Source organism: Juglans regia, chromosome 10 (assembly GCF_001411555.2).
Source record: "Juglans regia cultivar Chandler chromosome 10, Walnut 2.0, whole genome shotgun sequence".
Taxonomy (NCBI): domain Eukaryota; kingdom Viridiplantae; phylum Streptophyta; class Magnoliopsida; order Fagales; family Juglandaceae; genus Juglans; species Juglans regia.
This window is the reverse complement of record NC_049910.1, coordinates 23,170,701-23,192,222: the sequence shown is the minus strand read 5'-3', so window position 1 is coordinate 23,192,222 and position 21,522 is coordinate 23,170,701. Positions and strand designations below refer to the sequence as shown.

Genomic DNA, 21,522 nt, shown 5'->3' with positions numbered 1-21,522 from the left:
TTTAGTGGTAAAGATCCCATCTACATTAGGCAGCCAAATGCGAATATCTTTTCTAGACTTTAAGGATCATTTCCAGTGAACTATTTTTTGCACACAATCTATCGAAACCAAGTCTTGTAATCTGCCAATATCCCACCCATTCGATGTCCATACATCAGCCACTCTAAGCCGTGGGTTCCCTCTCACCTCTTGTGTCTCAAAGATCGCGCTATCTCCTAGCCAATTATCATACCAAAAAGTAACATCACCTTGCCGAATTAGACTCTTGGAATGTTTAATAACAGTTGGTAAGACTGCCATAATACCCTTCCAAATTCTTGAACCTCTAACATTGGTCATAGCATATGCAGGGTTATAATTTGCCAAATACTTTGCTTTGAAAAATTTTGCCCATAAGGAACTACCATCCAACAACTTCCATGCAAATTTCATGAATAAGGACGTCTGAACATCTGCAAGGCTTCGAATTCACAAACCACCTTCCTCAACTGGAAAACAAATGTGCCGCTATGCCACCCATATCCTTTTTTTCCATTCTTCATTAGAATTCCAAAGGAAATTAGAGAAAATAGACTAAATGGTTTGGAAAATCCCCTTTGGCAAATTCATGACCGCTAGGATGTGAATCGACATATTTGATAAAAACATGTTTGATAAGAGTAATCTTACCTCCAAAAGGTTTGAGAAAGAAAGCAAACCAATATCATAGAGTCAAGAGAAAATATACTTACAACCGTGAATTGCGTAACCGTCGTGTAATCGCTTTGAAAAAAATGAATAAAACATGGGACCCACATGAAAAAATTAATTTTTTAATTGTAGACTCCACTCTTTTTCAAAGCGATTACGCGGCGGTTACGCACTTCACGGTTGTATGTAGAATTACTCTAGAGTCAAAAGGCAACATAAAGCATTGAAAAGCCAGGCGGATCTTAACTAGAAAACCTCAATTCATTCGATAAAAATATATTAATATTGTTTGAAGGATATTATTCTATCTGGGATTTCGTACGAGGAACCAATGTTATGACCAGGAAGAAGGAAGAGGGACGAAGGAAGTAGACTAGGAAATGCATTTATAAGGGTATATAGGTAATTTGCTCACAGATCAATAGGATACTAGAAAGAAATTCTTTTGTTTGATTGTCTTTTTTAGATGAAGATTAGTCATTCTATGAGTTTAACTATTTTTTAATATGAGAAATAGTTAGTCCTAACAAAAGAAAAATGAGAATTCTCTTCTTACTGATCAAACATGTCCTAAAAGAAAAATCGGGATGGAATCTTAAAAGGGAAAAAAAAAAAAAACCCATGAAAAAGGAGGGAAGTGAGACCCATGAAAAAAAGTCCAAATTCGATTTCTATGAAGAGAAGAATTATAATTATAAAGAGATTTCATCAAAATAAATTTATAAGATATGTTAGGTCTACTTTATAATAAAAATAACTTTACAATTTGATATATCACGTAAAACCTCACTCAGGCACATCAGATTTATACTTTTGTTATTCTTAATTTTTTTAATTTATAATTTATATTTTAATTAAATCCTTTTTGCTGAGTTTTTTTTTTAACCAGATTCTGAAATGGCAGATTACCATGAAAAATTTTATTCAGCAACTTTATACCACATACTTATTTTTACATTTTATCTTTTTATTTTTTTTTCATTCAACAGATGTGTAGTGTAGAACTACTGAGTAGAAAAACTCTATTACCATAATAAGTTGGGGCGCAATATCTTGGTCGGCCTTAATCTTTCTTGTTATACTTATTTTTTTTAATAAATTTTAAATTTTCTTTCATGTTTTCAAATCCTATTAGAGTTTTATTTTTTAAGTCTTTATAAACATTTTTAGCTGCCTAGATCAAATTCTTATTAGTTGATAAAAAGCATAAATTTGAGGACTAAAACAATATAATTTAAAAAAAGAAATAACAATGTAAAATTTAATGATGAGTCATCTCTATCATAAGTAGGGGTGCTACCCGCATGGTGCAGGATGGGATGGACCCATTTAACTATTTAAATTTTAGCCATTTAAAATATACCACTTAAGAAGTGTGACTATAAATGATAAATTTTCGGATGAAGAAAAATATTTTTCTTACATTAATTAGGTGCTAATTAATCCAAATCTAAATCAAGCAGTTGCCAAAACCTTAAAAGAGTATGATATGTTTTTTTTGTTATTATCGTTCCAAGTTGAATAAAATCATAAATCATTTCTTCAAATCTCTGTTGTGTTATTATTATTTGTTTGATTCGAAACTTGTGTTTATGTCCCGTTTAGATGTTGAATTGAATTGAGATTTTATGAATAATAGTGAGTTGAGAAAGTAGAGTAAATTTTGTAGAACTCACTTAAGATGAGTTTAGATATATTTAGATATTAAAATGAATTTAAATATATTTATGAGAAATTAAAAAAAATTATGAATTCTATATGTAAAGATGTGTTGAGTTGAAAAAAATTATGAGTCATGTGTAAAAAAATTTTGAGTTGAAATGAATTTAATAATTTAAAAATTAGATATTTTGATGTTAAATTAAATTAAAATTAGATTAAACTAAATTGATCTCAATTCAATCTAAATTTCAAAGGGCCTAACCCTTGTTGGTACCAAACCATATATGATCAATGCTGAGATTCTAAACTAAGCATAAAAAGTGGCACATTAATATCGTACATACTGAGGTCCAGCTTTTTAATAAAGTGCTGTAGCAACCCTATAAATATATATATATATATATTATATACACACCATAAATATTATAAAATTTTTTTACATCATATATTTTTATTTAATTAATATATAATTTATTATTTTTATCTTTTTATTTAAATATATACATATTTAAATATTAAAATAGAACCATAAACTGACATAAAACTTCTATATAAAACTTCTCATATCATATTGGGTGAGAGTTACCTAAAAGTCAAGCTTTTATCATCACCACCTTGCTTCCCCCACATGGGGGTCCCTCGTCCGTCCACCACCAATAAACTTGTTTCAAAGTTCTATTATATATATATATATATATATATATATTTTTTTTTTGTACCGACATATGCTTTCTTAATTGCATTCAAAATTATATTAATTATTAGCGAGTAAAATTAAAGATAGATTTAGATTCAGTTATAAGTTATGATGAGTAAAAATAATTTTAAATGAATTGAATAAAATGTTATTTTTTAATATTATTATTATTTTAAAATTAAAAAAAATTAAATTATTTATTATATTTTATATAAAAATTTTAAAAATTTATAACCATAAAATAAAATAAATTAAAATGAATTTCGGATTAAACATTATTTAAAATTATATATCAAACAGTAAATATTATAAATATAATTTTTTTAAGTTAAAATATTTATTCAACAGATTTTACAGCTGGCGATTCCCTTTCCCATGTCACATCGTTGCTTGGCCTTTTATGTTTCGCGCTACTTTCCTGGTTATAAAATCGAGCTCCCACTGCCTTCCATTTCCTCTCCCTCCCCATTCATTCCCTTTTGTTTCTCTGTTTTGCTTCTATCTCCAGGTACCCGTCCTGGATCTTGCTTGTCTTTCTCTTTTTATATGTGTTCATACCATAGCTTCGGAACGATCTCTTCTCTTTTATTCTCTTTCTTCAAAAAGATTTTCTTGTCTTTTCGCTGGAAAAAAGAAAAATCGATCAGAATGATTCTTTCTGGTTTAGTTCAATGTTTCTGTACCGATTACTGACATCATGCTAAACAATTTATTCTTTGCTTTAGTCTCTTTTGTTAATCCATAAGGTGTTATTGATATAATGGGATCTGAGCTTTATTATCTGCCAAGCACAGCTCGTGCATGGTTGAAGGCTTTGTGATCTCAGGTTGCAACTAATTATTTAATGGAGAGTGGTCATGCTGCTACAGAGAGACATTCTCTGCGCTGGTTTTAGACAGCAATCTTAGTTGAGCCATAAATCTATGTTTATTACTTTTCTATGTGGTTGGTGGCGGTGGTGGTAGGTTTAGAAGTCTTGAGGCTTCCTTCTAGAATAGTATTTTATTTACCTAAGTTTTGATCTTTGACTTTCTTGTGTTTATCCCATCTCCTTTTTATTGTCTATTTTTTTCTTTGTTTTTTTTTTTTAATAAGTCGGATCTGTTGTCTACAGTTGATTCTTTTTCGTGTTAGTTGACGGTTCCGTGAGAAGCTAGCAATGGCGGAAAGTGCCTTGACTCGCGTGCACAGTCTCCGTGAGCGCGTGGACGATACTCTGGCTGCTAGCCGCAATGAAATTGTGGCACTCCTGTCCAGGTAATTGATCTAAAGATAGGTTTGAATTTAAAATATAAAATTTTTATTTTATTTTATTTTATTATTATATATTTTTTAAATCTTTATATAAAATATAATAAATAATTAAATTTTTTAAATCTTAATATATTTTTTTTTAAATTTTAAAATAATAATAATATTAAAACATTATATTTTAAACTTCAAAATAAAATATAAAATTCTCATCTCACCCTTCAAACCTATTTTAAATCTTTTACATTGGGATTTTTCTGTTTCAATAAAAATATGCTTCGATTTTAAGGGGTGTGGTACAATTTACTTGCCTGTTTGTTTCGTTGATGAGATAAAAGGTAATTTAAGATTAAATTTAGAAGTTGAATAAAATATTATTAAAATATATTATTAAATATTATTTTTGTTTTAAAAATAAAAGAAGTTAAATTATTTATTTTATTTTATGTATAAATTTAAAAAAATTATAATAATAAGATAAATTGAAATGAATCGTAAAAATAATAGAGAAAGTTAATTAAGTCATGATTCGTATAATACCTGAAAAAAAGAGAGAGAGAGAGAGAGAGAGAGAGAGAGAGAGGAAAAAAAGAAAAAGGAACTGTCAAAAGTAGGAGCAGGATAGGAATTCGTCTGTCTCCTCCAGGAGTATTGGTCATTGTCGAGGAAGAGGTGGTGGTTTGAGGATGAGAATGAGAATGGAATATATCTGCTTACATACGTACATATTGTCTCATGGGATGATGGTTTTGTAGGATCGAAGCCAAAGGAAAAGGTATTCTTCAACACCATCAACTTATTGCAGAGCTTGAAGCGATTTCTGAGTCCAATAGACAGAAACTTCTGAATGGGGCATTTGGTGAAGTTTTGAGATCCACTCAGGTCATATCTATCACTTTGGTGTGGGTTTTTTCCTACTTCTTTTCGTTGTCAAATTGACAATCTTAGCTGATTTTTATGTAAATATAGGAAGCCATTGTTCTACCTCCCTGGGTTGCCTTGGCGGTTCGTCCAAGGCCTGGCGTTTGGGAATACATAAGAGTGAATGTCCATGCTCTTGTGGTTGAAGAGCTACGTGTGGCGGAGTACCTGCACTTCAAAGAGGAACTAGTGGATGGAAGGTGACATTCTAATGCTTGGATTATAAATAGCTTCTGTATTTTGTTTGCATGAAATGTCAAGTTTACTCGTTGCTTATATACTTGGAATCTTAATCATTCAATACGTCTCAATGCACAGCTCTAATGGGAACTTTGTGCTTGAGTTGGATTTTGAGCCCTTTAATGCATCTTTTCCGCGTCCCACTCTTTCGAAGTCCATTGGGAATGGCGTGGAGTTCCTTAATCGCCACCTTTCCGCAAAGCTCTTTCATGACAAGGAAAGCATGCACCCGCTGCTTGAATTTCTCAGAGTACACTGCTACAAGGGGAAGGTTCGTCTGAGCATATTCTGTTTCTCTCATAGAAATAGTGTAATTTTGGCATCTCCTACAAGGTAGACACTAAATTATTAATTATTTCCAAATACTGGAAATCCTAGAATGATTTGGGTTTCAAACTCCGAATTGTGAATAACTTGATCCAAATATTTGGTATGTCTCCATGCCTGATTAAAAGGACTTGATAGGAATTTTATGATTGACTTTCTTACTATATTAGTTGGTGCTTGTCTGCAGAGTATGATGCTGAATGATAGAATTCAGAACGTTAATTCCCTCCAATATGTTCTTAGGAAGGCAGAGGATTATCTCTCTACACTTGCCCCCGAAACACCATTTTCTAAGTTTGAGCACAAGTTCCAGGAGATTGGTTTGGAAAGAGGGTGGGGTGACACTGCTGAAGGTGTATTAGAAATGATTCAACTTCTTTTGGATCTTCTTGAGGCTCCTGACCCGTGCACCCTTGAGAAGTTCCTCGGGAAAATCCCTATGGTCTTCAATGTAGTAATTATGTCTCCCCATGGGTATTTTGCCCAGGATAATGTCTTGGGATATCCTGACACTGGTGGCCAGGTTAGTGAGCGAGCCTAATGCACCCTCTTTAAATTGGATGTGTTGTGACAATATAGATTGACTGACTCGGTCCACTTGATTTCTCATCCAGGTTGTTTATATCTTGGATCAAGTTCGGGCATTAGAAAGTGAGATGCTTACCCGTATCAAGCATCAAGGCTTGGATATCACTCCTCGTATCCTCATCGTAAGCTGTGCTTATGTTTTGGTGCAACAGTTTTAGCTCAGACATCTTTTATGTTTTAGTGGCATTTGTTCCTCAAATCGATGCTTAATTTTACTTCCATTCCCAGGTCACACGACTCCTCCCTGATGCAGTTGGAACCACATGTGGTCAGCGCCTTGAGAGAGTATTTGGGACAGAGCATACGGATATTCTTCGAGTTCCCTTTAGAACAGAGAAGGGAATTGTCCGGAAATGGATCTCAAGATTTGAAGTTTGGCCCTATCTTGAAACTTACACCGAGGTAGACTAATCAAAAGTTGTACCTTAATTTGCTCGTAAATTTGTTACTTCTTGTATGTGATTGTAATGTCGAATGATTGACTTTCTTTTAGGATGTTGCCCATGAACTTTCTAAAGAGTTACAAGGGAAGCCTGATTTGATCATTGGAAATTACAGTGATGGGAACATTGTTGCCTCATTGTTAGCGCATAAATTTGGGGTCACAGAGGTTTGTCATACACTATTCTTCTTATCTCGTTTTGTTTTTGCTGCATTTGCTCATCGTTTTGGCTGTCTAAAATAACAAATGTATTCTCATTTTTTCCTTTGTGCAGTGCACCATAGCACATGCCCTTGAGAAGACCAAGTATCCCGACTCTGACATATACTGGAAACAATTTGAGGAGAAGTATCACTTCTCTTGCCAGTTTACTGCAGATCTTATAGCCATGAATCATACCGACTTCATCATTACTTCTACTTTCCAAGAAATTGCTGGAAGGTGAGATGCTTCTTTTTTCCTTTTTTATTTATTGATATTGTACGTTTCTTTATCCAGAGACCCTAATATTGTTTACTTTCTGTCGTGCGTCTCAGCAAAGACACCGTTGGTCAATACGAGAGCCACACTGCTTTCACCCTTCCTGGACTCTATCGTGTTGTACATGGGATTGATGTTTTTGATCCTAAGTTCAACATTGTCTCACCTGGAGCAGATATGAGCATTTACTACTCCTACACTGAAAAGGAAAAGAGGTTGACATCTTTCCACCCTGAAATCGAAGAGCTGCTTTACTCTTCTGTTGAGAATGAGGAACACTTGTGAGTTTCCATCTCTTTTTTCCACTCCTTATATTTCTCCTTTGTATATCCAATTCAAACGATTGTCATTCAGATGTTCCTGGCTACAGGTGTGTATTGAAAGACCGAAACAAGCCAATCATATTCACAATGGCGAGGTTGGATCGTGTGAAGAACATCACAGGTCTTGTAGAATGGTATGGTAAGAATACCCGCCTACGGGAGTTGGTTAACCTTGTTGTTGTTGCTGGGGATCGGAGGAAGGAGTCCAAGGACTTGGAGGAACAAGCTGAGATGAAGAAAATGCATGGTCTTATTGAAACCTACAAGTTGAATGGCCAGTTTAGATGGATTTCTTCCCAGATGAACCGAGTGAGAAATGGTGAACTCTATCGGTGTATCGCTGACACAAAGGGAGCCTTCGTGCAGCCTGCTGTGTACGAAGCTTTTGGCCTGACGGTTGTTGAGGCCATGACCTGTGGATTGCCAACATTTGCTACCTGTAATGGTGGCCCAGCGGAGATCATTGTGCATGGCAAGTCTGGCTTCCACATTGATCCCTATCATGGTGATCAAGCAGCCCAGCTCCTGGTCAATTTCTTTGAGAAGTCTAAGGCAGACCCTAACCACTGGAATGAGATCTCTCAGGGAGGGTTGAAGCGGATCCAAGAGAAGTGAACTTCCTTTCCTTTTCACCCCCTATTATCTTTAGATTGGTACTGTTTATGCCTAATTATCTGATTCTCTGCTTCCTTACACAGGTACACATGGCAGATTTATTCTGAGAGGTTGTTGACCCTTACTGGGGTTTATGGCTTTTGGAAGCATGTGTCTAAACTTGATCGCCTTGAGAGCCGCCGCTACCTTGAGATGTTTTATGCACTCAAGTATCGTAAGCTGGTAAGATTCTTTCGACAGGGGAGCTGAAATAACGATATTCATACCACTATTTTATAATTTATTTAATAACCATTTAAAACATGAGAAATAATAATTGCAGTCATGAGTGCACAAACGCCGTGCAATCATTTTGAAAAAAATAAATAAATACGGGACCTAATTGTGGACCCTATTCTTTTTCAAAATGACTGCACGGTACTTGTACATTCCATGACTGCACGTAGCATTACTCTTAAAACATAATTGGTAAAAAAGAGTTGTACAAAAGTTCGTACGGGTATATCATGATTCTTGACTAACGATTCATCGGCTCTTTCTCTGGCACGCATGCTTGCATATATGAGGTGTTGGTTCTGGTTATGAGCCATCTTTTTTGTATTACATTTCAGGCTGATTCTGTTCCTCTCGCTGTTGAGTAAAGGAAATTTGAAGAGTGAATAAGAGGAGGCGGCATTGGGGGCTGTGCCACGAGTGGTGTTCTTCTGACTTTTGAGGAATAATGGCCATTGTTCTTGAGATTGTGATTAGAGACTATAGACAAAGGCTCTTTGATTTCTTTTTGTTATTCGGTGCTCGTTGGAAATGTTTGACTTTGGGTTTTTTAGCCCATCAAAAAATCAAATCAATTCAATTCAAAGACGTGAAGCTTTTAAGCCATCAAAAAATCAAATCTCTATAATCTCTCTCTGATTCATTTTTCTTTCTAAAAGACGCGCATTTTAAAAGTATAAGACTAGAAATTTTATAATTTGATTAAATATATTAAATTTCATTTAATAATTTTATATATAAATAAAATTATAGATTTAATTATTTAGTTGAATTAATGAGTCTAGGCTCTGTTATTCTTTAGATCCCTTGCAGCACTCCGAAATTATCATATATCATAAATCGGATCAATGTAAAAGAAATGAGTGCATTTCCATAACTTAATTGGATGTGATGTTATTTAATAATAACACAACTGGAGAGTGGAGCAAAAAGTTCCATGCTTTCAGAATTATGTGATATACTTATAATTTTATATAAAATTAGTAATTTAATTGGATGTATATTTTTTAAGTTGAACTTAATGATAGACTATATGATAATAAAAATGAGAAATAATTATTTTTTTTGCTTAGTTGTACTAATTATCTTTTAATGCTAATATAGTAGCATAGTTGAGGAAGTTGCTTCATGATAGCAAAACTTACGATTCAAAAAATTATTTAGTGCAAGTTTGTGCCTTTCGTATTTCTCATTTATGAGCATCGGTAATCTCAAACAAGATCTTTATGAAATTCCATCATGATACTTTAATCTAGAACCGAGTTCTTCCTATCAGCAAAAGCTTAAATATCCAGGAACGTTGTAGGGGCATTGGCCAAACCAAATAGTATAACCGTAAAGTCGTAATGGCTGTACTTTGTCCTAAAAGCAATCTTGGGCACTTCACTCTCCTTAATGCTTAGCCAGTGATACCTCGACCTAAAGTCAATTTTGGAGAATAGTGCCACTCTTTATAGTTGATCGAGCAGATCATCAATTTTGGGCAAGGGGTACTTATTCTTTATTGCCATCTTATTCAATTCCCTATAATCTATGCACACTTGAAGGGTTCCATCATTCTTGATAAACAATATCAGTGCTGCCCATGGTGGCGAACTTAGTCTAATAAATCCCTTATCTAGAAGTTCTTGCAACTGCGCTTTCAACTCTGATGGCACCATTCTTTATGGTGCATTGTGCATTAGAGTTGCTCTTGGTTCCATGTCGATTGCAAATTGGAGGCAATCTAATTGGAGGCAATCTAGGAAGATCATTAGCAAATGCTTTTGGAAATTCCTCCACTATAGGAATTCCCCTTATCGACATATTCCCCATTGGCTTAATCACTATCTACACCAGGTATGCTTATGCTCTACTAGTCAAATTTCTCTTAGCTTGTAAGGCTGAAATAACCTTTGGCAATGTCCTAAGCTTGCTGCCGATAAATCCCAACACTTGTCCTCCGGGCAATTGGAAGCTAACCACCCGACTTTGATAATTTATACTAGCGTAGTGCTTGAACAGCAAACGCTTTTGGAAATTCCTCCATTACAAGAATTCCCCTTATGGACATATTCTCCATTGGCTTAATCACTATCTACACCAAGTATGCTTACGCTCCACTAGTCAGATTTCTCTTAGCTTGTTAGGCTGAAATAACTTTTGGCAATGTCCTAAGCTTGCTGCCGATAAATCCCATCACTTGTCCTTCGGGCAGTTGGAAGCTAACCACCCGATTTTGATAATTTATACTAGCGTAGTGCTTGAACAACTAGTGTATCCTTAGAATAATGCCGAAACTGAGTAGGTTAAACTCTTTCTTCTAGCTCCAAAGGGCAACCCAAGGCCACTCGCTTGCTTTCTACTACTCTAGTGGTTAGGACTACTGCTACACTATGGCATCATCATTATTTGTAAACTATAAATTCAGACAAATGAGGTAGATACAAATGATCGGGATGCACCTGAGTTGAACAAGGTACACGTACAACAACCAAATCATCAAAATTAAAATATCATGACCATTCATACCGAGCACCCATTGCCCAAAGCATCAAAATTATACATTTCTTAGACCTCAAGTCTAAGACTCAGCGTGAAAACCATCAAAAGTGGACCCCAAGTCCATCTAACAACATTAATCCATCTTACCAACCATTTCCATTTATTAATGTGTGCACTACGGTCTCCCCTTTCTCATGGTCGTACAGACACCCTAGCTCCCTTTGCTGCACCGTGGATAATGATAGTGCATATGACTTCGTAATGAGTGACACTTGGCTTCGAGCACCGTCCTTGACCACGACATCCTCTATATTTCGCCAACTATGGGGCCACACCTTTGATCCGGGAGTGTTACCAGCTTGCCCAAGCATCTTGTCACCTAACGACAACTCAGGAGACATCACTTAATTCTTAGACGCTCTCGAGTAACTAAGGAAATTCCATTGAGAAATCGCCCCATCTCGGCGTTTGGTTGTATCCACACATACAAACCCAGAAACTCTTAATTAAAATAGTAAAGTAGGAACCTTTTTACAAAATAATATCAACACTTTTAATAAAAATCCGTATTATGCATGCATAAAACATTAAAGTATGGGGACAAAATACAATAGATTGTAGCCTGGAGTACTCATAGTCACTATCCGAAATTTCTAGCGTTGTGGTAAGAAAGAACCTACCTCTACAATGAGCTTTTACTAAAAGATTGCTTATGGTCTAGCCTCCCTTGGTTCGATGAGGAATCTGGCATCTGAAACAATGAGAATTTAAGGGTTTCCTTCGGAGTTAGATCTTCTTCCTTCACTCGAGTTTCGGAATGGATGAGAGAGAGTGGTGTTTCAGCTCTATGGAGATCCCAAAGCATGAAGAAAGAGTTTAGTGAGGTGAGGCTTTAGTTCTCGGCGTAGGTTGGCTAGTAAGTTGGCGAGTCCTCCATGGTCTAGCTAGGTGTACGTCAGATGGAGGGGTGATAGCAATAGAAAGGACAAGATTTACATGTCTTAGAGTTTCAGCCAAGGAGACAAGGAATGCAGTCTATCGCTTGTGAATGTTGCCCACGTGGTGGAAAACTGCTACGTCTGGTCGGCGTATTTGAGTCCGTGATTTTTCTTTCATGTCCATGCTTCTTGTAGAAACATTGCCGTTTTGAGTATGATCTATATGCTAGGTTACCTACTACTCTTTGAGCACTCCCATGTTATTTCTGGGCGCGCGTCCTACTGACCTCGCATTGTATTGTCCATTGCTTGCCCCAAAATGCATCCGAGCTACACATTGTTCACCAGTCGTTACTCGCCCATTGCCACCTGAATACCTCTGCTTGCTTTCGAATTTGCTTGCCTTGCACATCGCCTGTCCATCTTTTACGTGGCTGATATAGAACTCGAGTCCCTTTGGTCGCCTTACCTTTGCCAGCCTAAAAATGGCTCTTACTTCATTCGTAGATACTCTTTTCCTAATCTTTTGCTTGCCTAGGTCCGTGCTTGTTTGAGCATTACCCGCATGAGGCTTTTGCTCACCTTGCCCATTTGATAGGAATTTCCCTTGCATCCGGGAGGACGAGTCTCTTAGTCTCGCATGCGGGGAGTACCAAACTGCGGCTCTCACATAATAAGTGCCATTGCTTGGTTCATTACTTCCATATGTACAAACCATATGAAAATGATAAAAAAACATAAAGCGTTTTATTAAGATTATAATCGATGAATCTCATGCTAACTTAAACTAGCTGCATATTTATTCCATAAATACATTTTTAGTAATAATCAATTAAAGCCCAACTATAACTGGACTTGGGCCTCAAACAAATCCACTTGTACGACAACTCATCCTCCATACCCACATTCTATCTCCATATTGGTCACGGTATATTTATATCATACAAACCCACTTCTCTATCTCCAAACGGACAATCATATATTTTTACCAATTAAGGCTAGTATACACATTCAAAACATAATTCAAGTGTTGATTAAGAGGTTGGAACGAGCCACTCTTTGTTTTCTCCCTAGAGAAAATAGAGGAGGGGTGGTAAGTCACTCTTTTCCAGAGCAACAAGAGTGTGGTAGACAAGGATTTCAGAAACAACTGTTTCTCACAGAAGTGGAGAATAACACTCTTGATATTGTTGGAAAGGCAAGAGTTGAAGTACAAAGGAAAGGAGAGCGATGCCTCGTGGGAGAGGTGTATCGAGCGAGCTATTAGCAAAGAGATAATTTCATCAACCGTGGCTAAGATATGGAGGGTGAGCTAACCGTCATTATTCAAGGAGATGGGAAACAATGTATTCATCATCACTTTTGAAACACATACTGATAAACAAAAAGTGGAGGGAGGAAGACCGTGTATAACGCCCCGATCCCGTAGGTCTGGAGAGTTACCTCTTAATACTTAATATCAACTTCGATAACACAACTATGAATCCAGAAACTTTCAAAAAATATCAATTCATTTACTCAACCCAAAAATCTATATTCATTCATAAGGACAAGAAAGAAATTCTCAATAACATAAATTAAAAACTCTCAAAAGACTCGAAAATATCCCTAATTCATCAAATCAAAATAACCGAAAATAAATCAATTTACGACTACGACTCTCAATAAGCACTTGTACCCTCAGACACTTATTCCACTATGATCATCACACCTTGCTAAAATTTCACACTCTTGTTCTCCAGCTGGACCATCAAAATTATCTGAAAAATATATGGAGATAAAGGGGTGAGTTATCAACAACTCAGTAAGCAGAGGACATATGCTAGCGTGCAAACATGAGCATTTACAAAGTACAGCATTCAAAACAAAATATTTTCCAGAGTTATCATGCAGAACAAAACATGTTTTCGAAAGTAACAGAGTGATGGTTTTAAGACACATAAAATCCAGAGTACTTTGGTGTGATACCCCGTATTTACGTGTATTTTGACGAAGTAAATTATTGTATTTATTAAGATTATGAACTTTCTTGTTTTAAATTTCAGATGATTTACGTTATATTATTTTACGATTTTTAATTGTTAATTCAATGTTTTCTTGTTATTAATTATTGTTCATTATTTAAATCGTTCTTTAATTTAAATTAGTTATTTGTGGGTTTTAAAATTTATTGTGTTGTTGGATTTAATTATTTTATTTTACTTAGTCTTTGTGTTTGAATTATTTTATTTTACTTGCTGATTTGAAATCGTTTCCGTTGGATCATTTTTGTGACCCAAGATGTGAGGATTGGACCTCATTTCTTTTCCTCATTTTTTCTTTTCTCCTTTTTCTTTTCTTTTTCTTTTATTTTTCTCATCTCTCTCTCTCTCCACTCCCGCGCGCTGCGCGACCTCTCTCCCTCTCTCCCCGTGCGTTGCTTCTCCTCCACCCACCCAGCCACCGCCGCGCGCCGCCGTGTGCCTCACCGCCCAGCCACCTCCTTCCCACCCACCGGTGACCCCACCCCTGTGTTTTCAGCCCCGCCAGCGCCGCGAAACTCCCCCACGCATGGCTTCAAGCCGCAAGGCTTTTGGTGCTCGCGTGCCGCCGTCGCACCACCGCTGGCCACCACCTTTTCACCACACCATTCTCGACCTCCCAGCTACCTAATGCACCCATCCTTGGCTCTGATCTGCCATCGGTGAAGCCCATCTATCTCCATCTTCAATTTGAGCATTTTGGCCTTCAACCACCATTTACGCCGCCACCCACGGCTAACAACCACTACCATTGGCTTCACCGACATTCCTAAGCCCTTCCCTATCAATCTCGGGTCTTCGTTTGTACTCGTTCAAAAGTGAGTTTTTGAGACTCACGGCCACAGTGCATTTGACACTGTTCTGTTGCTGTGCCGCCACTTCTAGCACCTCCGTGATCTTTCAAAAATTATATTATAGCATTGTAAGTATTTTTCAAAGAACTTTCGTGATTTAAATGTATTTTTTTTTTCACTAACTCATTATACTGTGATTTGATTGGTTTTGCCGGACTAAGTCCGAGGAGTAAGGGGGTCGGTTGGATTGGATAATGGAGTTATTTGTGTGATTGGGTTATGCTATGAGATTTGTTGGCTGTTTCAGGTTTAAATAAGAGTGTTTTTGAGTTTGACGTTGGTCATGTTGGATATTGATGATTTTAGAAAGTGATGATATATTTTGGGATTATAAGGGTTTAAGTTTTGAGGAATTAAAATAGGCTATTTTAGAAGTTTAGGCATAAATATCGAAATATGTAAATGATTGAAAACTTACGGAAATTACGTGATTATTTTTATAGGTGTGATTTATAGTCGACACGACATTTTTGGAGGAAAATTATGAAAAGCTAAGTCGTCCAGGTAAGCGGGGTTCCTATTCTAGATTTGTATAAAAAGAAATGAACTGAGGTTGGTTTGTAAAATAATGTGCATGTTGTAATGCCCTGTTCCCGGAGGTCCGGAGAGTTAACTTTTAATACCTCAAAATAACTTAAATAGTATAACTATAAAATCTGAAAAATACAATAAAATATTAATCAATTTTATCAATCCAAACATCTAAGTTCCTCCATGGGGACAATAAAGAAAATCTCAATAACATAAATTAAAAACTCTCTAAAACTCGAAATTATCCTTAACTCATCAAATCAAAATATCCGAAACATAAATTCAGTTTACTAACTACGATTCTCAAATAAGCACTTGTACCCTTGGGCACTTATTCCACTCTGATCATCACACCTGCTAAAACTTTCTACTCTTGTTCTCCAGCTGAACTATAAAAAATATCTGAAAAATATAAGGAGATAAGGGGTGAGTTATCAACAACTCAGTAAGTAGAGGACATATACTAGTATGTAAACATGAGCATTTACAGAGTTCAGAATGCAGAACAAAAATATTCTCTTTTAGAATGCAGAATCAGAATAATGTTTTCAAAATGCAGCGTCAGAATATATTATCAAAAATATCAGAGTGAAAGTTCAAAAATATTCATAATCAAAATCCCTTTGGCATAGCATAAACTGAAACATCACATCTTATCTTATCAAATCAGAACAAATACCATCTTTAACCCCCATGGTAGGGTTGTGCAAACCCCGGTAGCTAACCGAGCAGAAACAGAATGTGAATCTTCCCCTTATTCATTCTCGGAGCCCCGAGTGTGCACATAGGAAAGACCACGCAGAAAACCACTTTGTTTCCAAAGTGGGTGCACCAGAAACAGAAAACTTGGTATCAACCCGAATAGAGGCCATAGTTTTACACCCATGGTGAGGTCAGAACGGAACAGAAACAGAAACAGAATGTTATGCCAGAGGTTTTCAGAAATCACATCAGATCATATCAGAGTACAGAAAATCTTCAGAATAGAACAAAATCATTATACAACATAATTTATGCACAAAATTTCATATTCGCTCTCTTTTTCAAAGTTCAGAAACAGAATGTAAAAAATAAGCTCATATCTACACCAGTCATGACAGAAAATAATTCATTCTTAAACAGAATCTCATGAGTAATGCAGAACAAATAACCGAGGTAGTTCAAATTTCTTTTCAAAATCAAATATGTATATTTTCCAAAAATAACCTCAGTTCATTTTATTTTAATGCAAAGTCTAGCATATGAACCCTGCTTACCTGGACTTCTTAACTTTTCTGAAATTCCTCAAAAGCGTCGGACAATAATTAATCGTCACCTATAAAATAATCACGTAATTCTCATAAATTTCCAATTAATCACGTATCTCAATATTTAAGCCTAAGATGCTAAAATAACCTATTTTAATTCCTCAAAAACCTAAATTCTCATTATTCTTAATATACCAACATCACTTTCTAACTCATCAATATCCAACATAATAACTCTGACTAAAACATTAAATTCCAATTTATTTATAATTTATAAAACTAAAAATAGCGTAACTATATCGAAATCATTATAAGTAGATGATCATACTTTTGTTTAAATCAAAAAAATATTCTTTTAAAAGGATTTAAAATAAGATTTTGCATTTACCAATCACTTCAAGAATTCATCAATATTTTCATAAAAATATTTTGTTAAAAAAAATCAGTCTTTTACAAAAAACAACTTAACAAAAAAAAAACTCACATGTGCTTAAGTCTAAAAAATAAAAATCACATGCAGTCCACGTTATAAACCCATGATTTCAAAATCCAAAGTACATAATATAAACTCACAAAATTAAACACCCGAAACAATAAATCTAGAGGTATGCTTTAAGGGGTAAAAATGTAATAATACATCCTACTATAGTTCACATAAAATACATATACATATATATATATATGTACGCTGGAAAAGAAAACTCCACACAATGCAGTTGAAGCACTTACGGAGAGGTGGGGGCATGACGGCGTGTAGCTGATGGTTGGCTACGGCGAAAGGGGGTGGCGCTTGGTCACAGGCTACGAGAGCAAGAGAGGGAGACGAGTGAGAGAGGCACACGGTGAGGGAAAAGTGAGGTAGATATTGGGAGAACGGAGACACCAACAAGAAATGGCGTGAGCTTACCAGGGAAACAGAGGCAGCCTGCGGCGGACAGGGGTGATGGGACGTCCTCCTTGGGAGTTTCTGTGGGGGCACAGCGTGGAGGAGCTTTCGGTGGAGGGTGTTTTCAGCGGCTCAAGGTGGCTGAATATGCTCTATTTTTGGATACCAAAATAGAGCAATCCGATGCTTGCTGTAGAGGCTACGGGACGCTAGGCGACAACTTCGTGTGACTGGGCAGTGGGCACGGTGGTGAGGTCTACCACGGTGGCTGAGAAGGGGTGCGCTGTTTGCAAAGAGGAGGAATTGCTGGGCTAAGACTTCGAGTGGCAGGGCAGCGGCGTGAGGCTTCTACGCACAGCGGGTGACTCGTGATGATGATCTCCCTCTGCTGGCCGTGCGTGATGGAGATTTTCAAAGTGGGTTATCTTTCGGTGTTGGTGGTTTGCGGTTTCTCGTGGGGCTCGGGCAGGTTGGTGAACATGGGGTTGAGGAGCCTTGGGGAAGATGAAATGCAGCGGCAAGAGGGGCTGGGCTGTGCAGTGCGAGAAAAGTGTAACCTAAATAAATATAGCAAAACAAAAGAAAAACCCTAGGGATGAGACGTGTGTGCGGATGGAAGGGTAAACCGTGTGTGTGCATGCATGCTGTGGGCGCCGAAAAAAAAAACCGTGTGAAAAAAAATATAGATGGAATGAGAAGAAAAAAAAACAAAAAATAAATAAATAAACATGCGGGGAGAATAAAAAAATAAACGGCCAAGATCTCCAAATTAAAAGAAAATCACTACTCAAATTCGTAAAATAAAAACTTAAAATATCAAGCTCCAATAAAAAAAAATAAATAAAAATCTAAAGTCCAACTATACCAATTTTGGGTCCGGGTGTTACGTTCATGTTGTTTTAAAAAGAAAAGGTGAAAAACAACCTCAGTATATGTTTTGCATTCACTCATGAGATATGTATGAAAGATAAAAGAAATGTTTTTGACATGAATAGTGTAGACATGAGCAATATTTGACATGTTTGTAAAATATGCAAAAGAGCAAATATAATATCATTGAGACTTTTATGCATATGATATGAAATGATTTGGATCTATTTTTTGATCAAATGAAAATGATATGAATATGTTTCGCACGTGTTTTGATATGATATGGATATGATAAAACTTTGGCATACTTATCTATTCTGAATCTGATTCTGAATATGGTTCTGATATGATGATACTGGTTCACGTGATATGGTTGGTACCAACATGATATGATATGAGTGCACCCACTTTGGAAACAAAGTGGTCTTTTTATGTGTTCTTTCCTGTGTGCACACTCGGGGCTTCGAGATTGAAAAAGGGGAAGTTCACCATATGACACTGCCTGGTTTGGCCACCGAGGATAGCACAACCCTACCACGGGGGTAAAACATGGTTTATGATATGATACGATACAATATGATAATATGAAGATGTCCAGTTATGTCATGCCAAAGCGTTTTTGAATATGAAACGGATCTTTAAATATGAGTAGTTGATTTTGAGTATGAAAAGATTGAAAAGTCGCTCTAATTTTCTGATAACATGTTTCTCTGAGATCTGCATATAAAAATAAAATGTTTTGTTTCTGCATACTGAACTTTCTGAAAAGGCTCATGTTTACATACTAGTATATGTTCTCTACTTACTGAGTTGTTGATAACTCACCCCTTATCTTCACAATATTTTTCAGATGATTTGAATGTTTCAGTTGAGGATCAAGGATATGGAGCATGGGTGAGAGGAGTTAAGAATGATGGTTTAAGCATAGAAGGTTTATATGGTTATTGAGGATTTTTCATTCAGTAAGCTTGTTGTGCTCTGATGATGTGATTTGTTGGGAAGTTGATATTTATATTAAGACTTTGTATTGTCTTATAATAGTTGTTCTGGAGTAATTGGTGTAAATAAATGGGTATTTTGTGCGATAGAGAAAAATTAGAGTACGTACTGTGTGCATGCGAAAATGATTTTTAAGTGACATGGGTTAACTCTCCGGACCCTCGGGGACGGGGCGTTACAGTTGCTATCAGAGACAGGTTTGAGATTTTGCAGACTTTATGGATTGAGGTTTTTGGAATTTAAGGTTTTAGATTTGATAAGCTTATTTTGAAGGTTGTAGGACATGACTTGGAGGTCTAGATTTTGATGTTTACATAAGTTTGAGCGAAAACCAAGTTTGAGGCTTTGCATATTATAATAAGATATATGATGACATTTAAGGTTTTAGAATTTTGAAAGCACTAGGACATGATTTTAAAGATATTCGGTTTGAGTTTTTGCATACTCATGTTGGGTGGCCTACGAAATCTGAGGTTTTGAATATCTGTGAGCTAGGAAGTTATCTTAGATTGGAGGTACGAAAAGTTGTAGATTATAAGAGATGATTTTATTTATTTTTTTAAAGTTTTAGAATTCGGCAACCTTTTGGAATATATTCTAGGATGTTTGAGGTCTTAGATGGTGTGGGTTTTAAAGAGAAGATTTTGAAGAGAGCTAAGGCTTTAGATTTTTCAGATTTTAAGAAATGACTTTCTTTACACTTGGGGTTTTAGATCAGGTAGGCGTACTTTGTTGACTATCTGTAAGGACCTTTTATAAGATGTAAGGTTTATATTTTTGAAGGTGCACATAAGTTCAATTGTAGGATAAGTTTGAGGTTCTACAGATTATAACATATGAGGTTTTGGATATCCGTGGGTTTAGGAAGAAACTTCAAATTTGAGGTGTGGATTTGCAAAGGATAAGAGCTAATTTTGTGGATATTTAAGGGCAAGTTGGGGGGGTGGGATGAGATACAAAATTCTCATCTCATCATTACACCTTTTTCAAATCCTCATACAAAATATAATAAATAATTTAACTTTTTCAAATCTCAATACAATAATAATACTAAAACATAATATTTTAAACACTAAAACCAAACACAAAATTTTCATCTCACCCCCAAACATGCCCTTAAGGTTTTAAATTTTACAGACTTTATGATTGAGTTTTGAGATTTTGAGGTTTAGGGATTTTAAATTCGACAAGCTTACTTTATAGACTATAAGAGATAATCTTTATAAGATTTAGGGTTTAGATTCTAAAGATGTACGAGAGTTTAGAGCGATGTCAGGTTTACAATTATCGATAGTAGGAAGGACTATATGAGTTGGTTTAAGATATGGCTGAGAATGGGTAAAACCATATGTGCAGTTCTAGAAAAGTTTAAAGGTTTAGTTTGAAATTATTATTTTTAATTAAATTGAATTTATCTCATTTTATTTGATTTGATTTTAATTGAATTGAAATTATTTTATTTTATTTATTAAGTTTATTTTATTTTATTTATTCTTATTTTATTTTAGTTTGTTCGTTTAGTTCGAAGTTGAAAAGTGGGTTAATAATTAAGTTATGGCAGGAAGATGGTACGACTGAGAATGTTATTGTTAAGTATAAATATTTAGTATAGTAGGTTTGAACTTTTATCGACTTGATTTGCTTTTATAATATCGAGGTTTGAAAGGAACGGCATGGTCTGGGTGATCTATTTGGGGGAGTAGGATATTTGAGGTTCTCGATTTCGTGGATGTATGACACGAGGCTTTAGAATAGGAAGTTGTAAGTTCAACAAACTTTAAGGATAGGTTTACGAGAATTTCACCAAAGGTTTAAGGTTTTGCAAACTTTAGGAAATGATTTGTTATCATTTAATGTTTTAGATTTTGAAAGTTTCGGGAGTTGATTGTTTTATTATTGGATATAAGTTTGTCAATTTTACAGATTTCAGAAGGTGATTCTTATATAATTTAAGGTTTTAAGGTTTTAGAATTGCAGATTTGAAGGTTTTATAATATCTATATGTATGTATATATATATATATATACACTACCCTTTTAAGTCAGCAACACGAAACACAAAAGGAAGTGGAGTGCGGACTTACGACTAAAATCGGCTGTACGTGGAGGGGCAAGGCACGACGGTTGGGTTGGAGGAACTATGGTGGTGGTGCTGGGCGTTGAGGGCATGCAGTGGCGAGGCCA

General features: G+C 35.7%; 1 protein-coding gene across 1 annotated transcript; it reads left to right on the top strand.

The window, feature by feature from the left end:
- The first annotated feature begins 3,456 nt into the window (after positions 1 to 3,456).
- LOC108994212 (sucrose synthase) lies at positions 3,457 to 9,123 on the top strand. Its single transcript, XM_018969341.2, has 14 exons — positions 3,457 to 3,557; positions 4,164 to 4,306; positions 5,056 to 5,182; positions 5,270 to 5,421; positions 5,540 to 5,732; positions 5,976 to 6,311; positions 6,403 to 6,498; positions 6,605 to 6,778; positions 6,870 to 6,986; positions 7,093 to 7,259; positions 7,355 to 7,579; positions 7,669 to 8,232; positions 8,320 to 8,458; positions 8,848 to 9,123. The coding sequence occupies exons 2-14, from the start codon at positions 4,209 to 4,211 to the stop codon at positions 8,875 to 8,877; spliced, it is 2,418 nt and encodes an 805-aa protein (XP_018824886.2). The 5' UTR covers positions 3,457 to 3,557; positions 4,164 to 4,208; the 3' UTR covers positions 8,878 to 9,123.
- Positions 9,124 to 21,522: the final 12,399 nt, after the last annotated feature.

Coding starts and splice junctions, on each gene's coding strand:
- LOC108994212 (XM_018969341.2), top strand. CDS start 4,209: ATGGCGGAAAGTGCCTTGACTCGCGTGCACAGTCTCCGTGAGCGCGTG. Junction 5,183..5,269: donor AAGTTTTGAGATCCACTCAG/GTCATATCTATC, acceptor ATGTAAATATAG/GAAGCCATTGTTCTACCTCC. Junction 5,733..5,975: donor TACACTGCTACAAGGGGAAG/GTTCGTCTGAGC, acceptor GCTTGTCTGCAG/AGTATGATGCTGAATGATAG.